The sequence below is a fragment of the Chiloscyllium plagiosum genome, unplaced genomic scaffold (genome assembly GCF_037043375.1).
Source record: "Chiloscyllium plagiosum isolate Xiang-an unplaced genomic scaffold, Cpla_swu_hap1 HiC_scaffold_3, whole genome shotgun sequence".
Classification (NCBI taxonomy): domain Eukaryota; kingdom Metazoa; phylum Chordata; class Chondrichthyes; order Orectolobiformes; family Hemiscylliidae; genus Chiloscyllium; species Chiloscyllium plagiosum.
Genome location: NW_028270141.1, coordinates 3,719,197 through 3,729,718, shown reverse-complemented (window position 1 = coordinate 3,729,718; position 10,522 = coordinate 3,719,197). Strand labels below are relative to the sequence as shown.

The 10,522-nt window shown below is 39.3% G+C and overlaps 1 protein-coding gene across 1 annotated transcript in view; it reads right to left on the bottom strand.

Annotated features, from left to right (window-relative positions):
* Positions 1-5,183: 5,183 nt before the first annotated feature.
* The window catches only part of tmem214 (transmembrane protein 214), a 50,552-nt gene continuing 45,213 nt past the window's right edge, over positions 5,184-10,522 (bottom strand). The window contains exon 17 of the mRNA XM_043676199.2: positions 5,184-7,562. Coding sequence (XP_043532134.2) covers positions 7,436-7,562 — 127 coding nt within the window. The 3' untranslated portion in view covers positions 5,184-7,435. The remainder of the gene's footprint in view (positions 7,563-10,522) is intronic.

Here is a 10,522-nt window from a genome sequence, read left to right as displayed (position 1 = left end):
TCAGCCGAACATCTGTGGTAGGTAAGTTTCTTGAGAAGATTCTGAGGGATAAGACATGCCTGCATTTGGAAAGACAGGATTAGGAGTAGTCAGCATGGCTTTGTGAGTGGGAGATCATGCCTCACAAATTTGTTAGAGTTCTTTGATGAAGTGACCAGGAAGGTTGATGAGGGCAGGGCAGTAGATGTAGTCTATATAGATTTCAATAAGGCCTTTGATAAGGTTCCACATGGTAGCCTGCTCTGGAAGGTTAGATCGTACGGGGAGAGCTGGCAAATTGGATACACAATTGGCTTGATTGTACAAAGTAGAGGGTAATAGTGGAAGGATGCTTGTCAGACTGGAGGCCTGTGACTAGTGGAGTGCCGCAAGAGTCGTGCTGCACCCATTACTGCTTGTTATCTGTATCAATGATTTGGAGGAAAATGTACAAGGCATGATTAGTAGGTTTGCTGATGACATTAAAATAGGCAGTATTGTGGACAGTGAGGAAGGTTTTCAGAAATTGCAGCAGGACCATTATCATCTGGGGAAGTGGGCCAAGAAATGGCAAGTGGAGTTTTGTATAGGCGAGTGAGGTCTTGCATTTTGGAAAGTCAAACCGGTAGGAGTTTCATGGTGAATGGTAGGGCCTTAAGGAGTGTATTGTAAAGGGGAGACCTTGGAATTCAGGTCCATGGTTCTCTGAAAGTGGATTCACAGGTAGATAGGGCAGTGAAGGCGGCTTTTAGCACACTGGCCTTCATCAGTCAGGGTACTGAGTATAGAAGTTTTGGGAAGTTATGTTGTAGTTATACAGGACATTGGTGAGGGCACACTTGGAGTATTGTGTTCAGTTTTAATCACCTTGTTATATGAAAGATGTTATTAAATTGGAAAGAGTGCAGAAGAAATTTACAAGGATGTTGCTTGGACTCAATGGTCTGAGTTATAGAGGTTGGACAAGCTAGAACTTTTCTCTTTAGAGCATAGGAGACTGAGGGAGTACCTTTATAGAGGCGTATGAGATCATGAGAAGCATAGATAGAGTGAATCCACTCAAGTTTTTTTTCCCTAGGGTTGGGGAAATCGAGGACTAGAGGGCATCAGTTTGAGATTAGAAGGGAAAGAATAAAAGGGAACCTGAGGGTTTTACATAGAGGACAGGAGGACAGGACACATATGGAGTGAGTTACCAGTGGAAGTGATTGAGAAAGTACATTAAGAACATTGGAAAGGCGTTTGGACAAATACATGGATAGGAAAGGATTAGAAGGCCAATTGCAGGGAAATGAAGTTAGTGTGGGTGGACATTTTGGTTAGCATGGACCATTTTGGGCCAAAGGGCCTGTCTCCATGCTGTAGGACTCAGACTCTAAAATATAGGATAGACAGGCAGGAGGCTGGAAGAACGTAACAAGCCAGACAGCATCAGGAGGTGGAGATGTCAACATTTTGGGTGTAACCTTTCTTCAGGTTGGGTATATTAATAGGAAGAGTTTAGAAGGATTTGGGCCAAGTGATGGTGAATTGGACTACATTAGGTTAGGGTATCTGGTCAGCATGGATGAGTTGGACCAAACGGTCTGTTTCTGTGCTGTGCACCTCTATGACTCTATGACATAGGAGGTTATGGGGTAACCTTATAGAGGTTTATAAAATAAGGTGAATAGGAATGGTCTTTTCCCTGCAGTGAGGGATTCAAAACAAGGAGGCATTTTTTAAGATGAGAGGAGAAAGTTTTAAAAAGGACATAAAAAGCAACATTTTTGCACAGAGTGGTTAGTGTGTGGAATGATCTGCCAGAGGAAGTGGTGGATGCAGTTACAGTTACAATGTTTATTTGGATAAGTATATGAATAGGAAAGGTTTGGAGGGATATGGACCAAATACAAGCAAGACTAGTTTAGTTTGGGAAATGGTCAGCTTCAACTAGTTGGATCGAAGGGTCTGTAAGCATGCTATATGACTATGCACCTCTATTGATCTATGCAGCATCCTAAATTGCTAGTTTGCTTTTGCTAGCTCTGCTTTCATGCTCTCATAATTACCCTTGTTTAAATTCACAACAGTATAATTCTCTCCCTTAAACGGAGTAAAAATCAACCATGTTATGATTGCTACTATCTAGGGGTGCTTTCACTCTGAGATCAGTAATTATTCCTATCTCATTGGTCAAAATCAGGCTTAGTATAGTTTGCTCTCTGGTTGGTTCCAGAAGATACTGATCTTGGAAAGTGTCCCAAAAACATTCAGTGAATTCCTCATCTGGACCATGATTTCCCAGTCTATATAGGAGTTAAAATCCCTCATGATAATCACTGTACTCTTTTGATAAGCTCCCATTATTTCTTCCTTGATAGAACATAGAACAATACAGCGTAGAACAGGCTCTTCGGCCCTCGATGTTGCGCTGACCTGTGAACTAATCTAAGCCCATCCTCCTACACTATCCCATCATCATCCATGTGTTTATCCAAGGATTGTTTAAATCTCCCTAATGTGGCTGAGTTAACTACATTGGCAGGCAGGGCATTCCATACCCTTACCACTCTGAGTAAAGAACCTGCCTCTGACACGTGTCTTAAATCTACCATCCCTCAATTTGTAACTATGTCTTCTCATACAAGCGGACGTCATCATCCTAGGAAAAAGACTTTCACTATCTACCCTATCTAATTCTCTGAACATCTTGTATGTCTCTATCAAATTCTCTCTTAGCCCTCTTCTTTCCAATGAGAACAGACCCAAGTCTCTCAGCCTTTCCTCATAAGACCTTCCCTCCAGACCAGGCAACATCCTGGTAAAACTCCTCTGCACCTTTTCCACATCCTTCCTGAAGTACAGAGACCAGAACTGTACACAATATTCCAAGTGCGGTCGCACTAGCATTTTGTATAGTTGCAGCATGACATTACGGCTCCAGAACTCAATCCGTCTACCAATAAAACCTAACACACCGTATGCCTTCTTAACAGCACTATCCACCTGGGTGGCAACTTTCAGGGATCTATGTACTTGAACTCCAAGTATCTTGTCCTGCCAAATGGTTACTGTTCGGGACTCTATACACTATTCCACATATGACCTCTTGCCTTTATTATTCCTTATTTTGACCCAGACTGCTTCTATATTGTAGTTTCTTTAATTTAAATCATCCCTCTCGATTGTATTAATATCATATTTAAGACAGATTATAAAAACCATATGAAATAGGAATAGGTCATTCAGTCCCTCAAGCCTGTTCCACCATTCAATAGAATCATAGTTTATCTGACATTCACTTTCCTAATAACCCTTGATCCCCTGACTGATCAAGAATCTATTTCAACCTTAAGTATACACAAAGGACTCTACCTCCACAGCTCTCTGTGGCAGAGTTCCAAAAGTCTCTTAATCCTCTGAGAAAATAAATTACTACTCCTCTGTCTTAAATTGGCACCACTTCCATGTCTGGTCCTAGACTGTCCCCAAGACGGGAAGAATCCTCCGAGCATTTACCCTCTCAAACTTAAGAATCCTTTATATTTTAATGAGATCAACGTTCATTTTTCTAAATTCCAATGAGTCCAACCTTTAACCTTTATTTATAAAACAGTCCCTCCAAACCAGGATTATCCTAGTGAACCTTCTCTGAACTGCCTCCAAAGAAATTATATTTTCCCTTAAATTAGATCAAAATGGCTCTCAGTACTTCAGATACACCAGCATTCTTCTTCTCCAACCTCCATGAAATAAGAAGAGAAAGTGAGGACTGCAGATGCTGGAGATCAGAGCTGAAATTGTGTTGCTGGAAAAGCACAGCAGGTAAGGATGCATCCAAGGAGCAGGAGAATCGACATTTCGGGCATGAGCCCTTCTTCAGGATTCCTGAAGAAGGGCTTATGCCCGAAACGTCGATTCTCCTGCTCCTTGGATGCATCCTTGAAATAAGAGACAATATTTGAAGTCTCTGATTATCTGCTGTATCTGTATGCTAGCTTTGTGTTTCTTGCATAAGTAAATCCCATTTGTCTTTGTATTGCTTCTTTCTAGTTTTTCTCCACATAGATAATATTGTTCTGCCTTCCAAAATGAACTTCACATTTTGCCACATTATATTCCATTTGCCAAGTGTAATTTTCACACCATTCCTCCATCCTTTCGTAGCCTCCTGTTCTACCTAAATGTCAGATAGCCTCCAGTCATTGTCTATTTATCATTTCCTACTAATTCCTTCCTCTTGCCTATTCCACACCTTGGACGGTCAACTTCCCAAATTCAGTCTTTTTTAGTTTAAAGCATACTCTACCTTTCTAGTTATGCAGTTCACAGAAACATCCATTTCAATAGTTCAGGAGTAGACCATCTGAATGGTACAGATCTCACACCCTAGCAGTGATGGATGCTTTCACACCATCCTTTCAATAATGCATTCATTTCCTCAACAGAGTGTGGGAGAAAAATGACTGTGGATAAATTCACAAGAGAAAGCACCATGGACATTATCAATAAACTTTTAGAAAGCCAATTTGGCACTGCAAGACAGCATTTAGCTATCAACACAAATTGTTACATTGTCCTCATTTTTCAAATATTTTGCCCCAGGAAAACTCTTGTAATTTCTTACTTTTCCTTTCCAACTAAACCTTCTCCCAAATCTTTCCATCCTCCAAATAGAAAATAGCTCATTTGGCTCAGTGTGACCAGTTGACAATGCTATTAATTGATTAGTTCTCAAATCATACACAGTCAATTTTTATAGCACAGAAGAGGTCCTTCAGCCCATCATAGCTGCGCAGGTCAAACAGTCATTGATTCAAACCCCATTTTCCAGCTCTTAGCCTGTAGCCATGCATGATCCCAAAGCCCACTTTAAAGTTCAGTGAGAATATGTTTCAGCTGAAAACATGTTTCAAAGTATGATACTTTATAATCCAATGTGATCTGTGTTTAAAAAAAGTAGAACAATGATATAAAATCTTATCTTGAATGAAGCTGACCCCACTTCTTAGAAACTGAACAAAGTTTAGATGTACCGATCAGCATGCTGCATCAGGTCATATAGGTGGCAGTCAAATGACAATTGCACTTTTGTGCAATTGACTGAAAATTGCCAAGAGATAAACTATATCCTGTAGCCAAATCTGATTTACAAATAGCTAGGTTGCTACAAGAAACATTGTGAACACTTTTTTTGTCAGTGTCTTTTATAGACAAATAACTAAGATGTACGGTATCTTTATTTTTTTCCACCAGAAATAAGTTCATGATTTAAATTTACATTTGAGACAATACACATTAATTCTGCTTCAAAACATGTATGTTGGCCAAATACAATTTCATCCACCAGTTGGGTCACAATCAATATGTACATATATAATTGGTGTTAAAATTACCCTTGAATAAATTAGTCAATGAACAAGGAAATTATTTAATCAAATCATAAAATGTCAATTAAGTGGGCCAGGTACTGAAGCAAATGAAATTGCTATAAATATTTTTCTCTCCTTGTCCATCCAAAAGTGATGAGAGCACCAAGATGATCAATGACAGGAAACCACCTTATTTTTATATAACTGCCAACTTAAACACAAGTTACATTAAAAGTGAAACATACTACATTCAAATTCCAAATTAATTGAATACAAAATTTAGGTTATATTTAATAAATAGTCTTTACTTTCATTAACGTAGTAAAATTATGAGCATCATTTAGATGAATGTTAGTTGTAGTTCTTATTGGAAAACGACTGACCCATAAACACATCTACAATTATCCCCAGATCATTTTGGTTTCCTTGTGAAATGGATTTTAAAAACCAAGTATTATGGCCAACTGCTTCTTTGAAGAAAACATGCAAGTTAAGATTAAATATAGTACATGTAATGTTTCAATGTGCTGCACATGTGACAGAAATATTTGCTAGGTGTGTGAACAAAGACTGACCAACTGAACAACCTCAAAAAAAAAAGAAAAAAAAAAATCAGTGGCAGTAGGAGCAGTTCCTTTCAGCTATACAAACTTCCATGCAAGAAGAACTGGGTAGATTGAAGTACTGAAGCCAAATCAAGCAGACCTAAAATAATGCTTGAAATAACTTGATATGTGGTTACCAATACTAACACTAATGATATCACTGGGCAAATGATTGCCAAAAACTGAATCGCAATAACATAACTTAATGCAAAGTTAACTTAAACATAGTCTTCAGTATTTCAGCTGTAGTGCATCAGCTATAATTTTAGAAACCCTTAACATAATGAGATGTGACCTGGACATATTAACCAAAATAATTTGATCATACAAAAGAACTGTCATTACCCAAAGTTAAGACCAAATGGAGATGTTGCATATGCTAGTACAATGCCTTGCAATAGTGTACATTAATGCATTACAAAACCTACATGCTGTTCTGCAAGGACTGGGTGTGAAGGATTAGGTAAGAATAGGAATAACAGCAATGATTTCACTCTGAGGGAAATCACAATCCTCATTTCAGACAGTTATCCATTACATCATTTGCATACATTACACTGGATTAACAGACCAATAACAGGTGCAAATGAAGTACTGTAGAGAAGGGAATTTGCTTCAAAACACCTCTGACTGGGGAAATTACAGAAGCATTTAGTAGTGGTGTAAAATTAATGCCTTTAAACCATACTTTAACTGATCCTAGTTATGCTAACACAACTGAGTTTTAGGCCATTTGATAGGATGATGTATATCTGATATTAACCAAATTTATAGAAATTCGAAAATGCTGATTTTGGGCAATGTATCCATGTTTGATGTTCATGAATAGAAGCAACCCGAAATTAGATGTTACGTTACCTAGAGAACGGTTGACAAATTTAAAAAAAGTCACCGATCGATAAAGCAACCCTTTTCAAGTGTCTGCATAGCCAAAAGTTGATGAGTACCGTTTAAATGAAAAGCTAGATTTGATAACATTACCACACATTCTTCCATAAACCTCGATATCGTGCAGAACAAACGGCTTCAACAGTAATTTACTTCTATAATAAATCAAGCTACAGCGACACAAAGTTAGCCATCAACTATTGCAGTTACTTAAATTGAACATTCCTGGTTCGTATGGCATTGGTTTTTAAAATACTGTAATTTTAAACAGTTGAAATCAGAAGTCTAATTATTGCAGAGAGAATAAACAGCTGTGTTATCGCACAATACACATTTTTGAACATTGCAGCTTTAAATTGAGTTCTTATCCAAAGTTACAACGTGCAACAAGTTTGTTTTAGAAGACAGTTAACATTTGAGTTTGAAAAAAATTGGGTACAAAACACATGCACTGAATTAAGTAAAAATTGTTATAAACAGAAAATTAGTGGCATTTGTATTTTTAGTTCAATCAGTTTTCAAATCTCTCCACAACAGGAAGGTTAAGTCTTCAAGAATTATCCAATGCAACGCTGTTGCTTTCAAAAAAGCTTGGAATATGCTTGTTGTTTAATGATTGGAGATCATGGAGGAGGTCCAGTTTTTGATTGTAGTTGTTGTGTTCTGTAGATAACTCCATGTTAAATGTATTATGTTCATAAAATGAGTTTTCACACAGTCCCAACTGATTTCACCCCTGAAATTTCACAAACACGCAATACATTAAATATACAATGTTAGGAAAACAAGAACTAGAAGCAGGAACAGACATTTCAGCTCAAGCCTGCTCTGCCATTTGATATGATCGTGGCTGATCTCATCTCTGCCACAACTCCACTTTCCTGCTTACTTTCCATAACCCTCCAATCCATTATTATTTAAGTAAAATTTAAGGAAATTAGATTTTTAATGTCCAGCAAAAGATAGCCAAATATACATTCTCAGACCAGATATCAAACTGTGGCTCTGATCAAATTGTAATCATGATGAGAAAGCAAGAATTATTGTTCACAGTTCTATCAGCATTGGAAACAGACTTTCATTGGACATCTTTCTAAACACAAAATTTTTAAGACTCTGATTTTTATGTTAATAATTTTAAAACATCTTCACTGCAAAAGGCAGTTCTCAAATCAAATTGTTTCCACTCATCACCAAAGACTGCATTAGCTACCAAAGAGTAAAACCTTGTTTCGCAATGCTAGGAGAGAAGTTAAAGAGAAGGATCTCAAAAGGTAGCGATCTTGGGATTACTACCAGTGCCAAGTGCTAGCCAGCATAGAAATCAAAAAATAGGTCGGTTCTATGAACACGTGGTTTGAGAGATAGTGTAGGAGGGAGGGGTTCAGATTTATTGGACATTGGGACCGGTTCTGGGCTAGGTGGGACTATTACGATGGATGGTCTGGTTCTGGTCTGGTTCAGATGCAATGTCCTTGGGGGAGTTTTAAACTAACGTGGCAGGGGGCTGGGAACCAGAAGAGGAAACAAGTAGGCAGTGAGGTGGAGACTGTAAGAATTATGAAGATAGCATTAATAAAGGGGATAGTAGGCAGAGAGCAGACGAGCTCAAAAAAAAACTGGTGGCATGAAATGCATCTACTTTAATGCAAGGAGTATAGTGTGTAAGGCAGATGAACTTAGGGCTTGGATTGGTGCCCGGGAGTATGATGTTATTGCAATCAGAGACTTGGTTGAAAAAAGGGCATGATGATTGGTGATTAAAGTGTTCCAGGATATAGATTTTTCAGACAGTACAGGGAGGGAGGTGGGGGGGGGGGTGGAGTTTGCATTGCTGGTCAAGGATGATATCACGGCTGTACTAAAGGAGCACACTATGGAGGTCTTGGGTAGTGAGGCATTATGGGTGGAGCTGAGAAATAAGAAGGGTGCAGTCACACTGTTGGGGCTGTATTACAGGCCTCCCAACAGTGAACGTGAGGTAGAAGAACAAATAGGTAAAAAATTATGGAAAGATGTAGAGGCAATAGTAGCGATGGGAGATTTTAATTTTCCCAACATTGACTGAGATACACTTAACATCAGAGGTCTGGATGGGGTAGAATTTGTAAGAAGCGTCCAGGAAAGTTTTCTAGAGCAGTATGTCAATAGTCCGACGAGGGAAGGGGCCATATTGGACCTGGTACTGGGTAACGAGCTAGGACACATGGTAGAAGTTGCAGTGGGGGATTTCTTTGGGAACAGTGATCACAAATCTGTAAGTTTTAGAATAGTCATAGATAAAGATGAGAGTGGTCCTAAGGGAAGAGTACTAAACTGGGCCAAGGCCAATTATATCAAAATTAGGCAGGAGCTCATAGTTGTGTCCAATCCACAATTCCTTGAAGGGAAGTCCACATTTGAGATGTGGGAGGCTTTCAAAAGATAGATTAAAGATAGTGCAGGATAGGCATGTCCCGTTGAATGCAAAAGGATAGGAAGGGCAAGATTCATGAACAATAGATGACAGGAGAAACTGTACGACTAGCCAAGAGGAAAAGGGAAGCATGCAGAAGGTCAAGGCAGCCAAGAACAGAACAGACTCTGGAAGAATATCAGAAGAGTAGGACAAGTCTTAAATGAGGAATCAAGTGGGCTAAAAGGGGTCATGAAATAACTTTAGCAAGCAAAATTAAGGAGAATCCCAAAGCATTTTATTCTTATATAAGCAAGCAAACAGGTAACTAGAGAAAGGATTGGTCCACTAAAGGATAACAAAGGAAGGCTGTGTCAAACCCAAGAGAATGGGTGAGATTCTGAATGATTACTTTGCATCAGTGTTCACTGAGGAGAGGAACATAATGAATGTTGAGATTAAAGATAAAAATTTGATTAGTCTGGATCACATTGACATAAGTGGGGAAGATGTGTTGGGTAGGCTAGGAGGTTATTAAGGTGGACAAATCCCCATGACTGGATGGGATCTATCCCAGGTTGCCGAGGGAGGAGAGAGAGAGAGGAAATAGCTGGGGCCCTGGCAGATATCTTTGTGGCCACCTTAAATACAGGTGAGGTGCCGGAGGACTGGAGGGTTGCTCATGTTATCCCCCTGTACAAGGAGGCTAGTACAGATATTCCGGGTAACTACAGACCAGTGAGCCTGACGTCAGTGGTAGGAAAGTTGCTGGAGAAGGTAGTGAGGGATAGGATCTATTTAGAAAAGAATGGGCTTATCAGTGATAGGCAACATGGTTTTCTGCAGGGAAGATCATGCCATACCAACTTAAGAGTTCTTTGAGGGAGTGACACAGTTGTTAGATGAAGGAAGGGCTGTTGATGTCATATACATGGATGTTACTAACGCGTTTGATAAGGTTCCCCATGGTAGACTAATGGAGAAGTGAAGTCACATGGTGTGCAGGATGTTCTAGCTAGGTGGATAAAGAACTGGTTGAGAACAGGACACACAGTAGTAGTTGAAGGGAGTTTCTCAAAATGGAGAAAAGGTGGCCAGTGGTGTTCCACAGCAGTCAGTGTTGGGGCCACTGTTGTTTGTCATATACATAAGTCATCTAGAAGAGGGCACTAGTGGTATGATCAGCAAGTTTGCAGACGCCACGAAGATTGGTGGAATAGCAGAAAGCCATAAGGGACTGTCAAAGAATTCCAGAGAATATAGATAGACTGGAGGAGTTGGGCGAAGTGGCAGATGGTTTT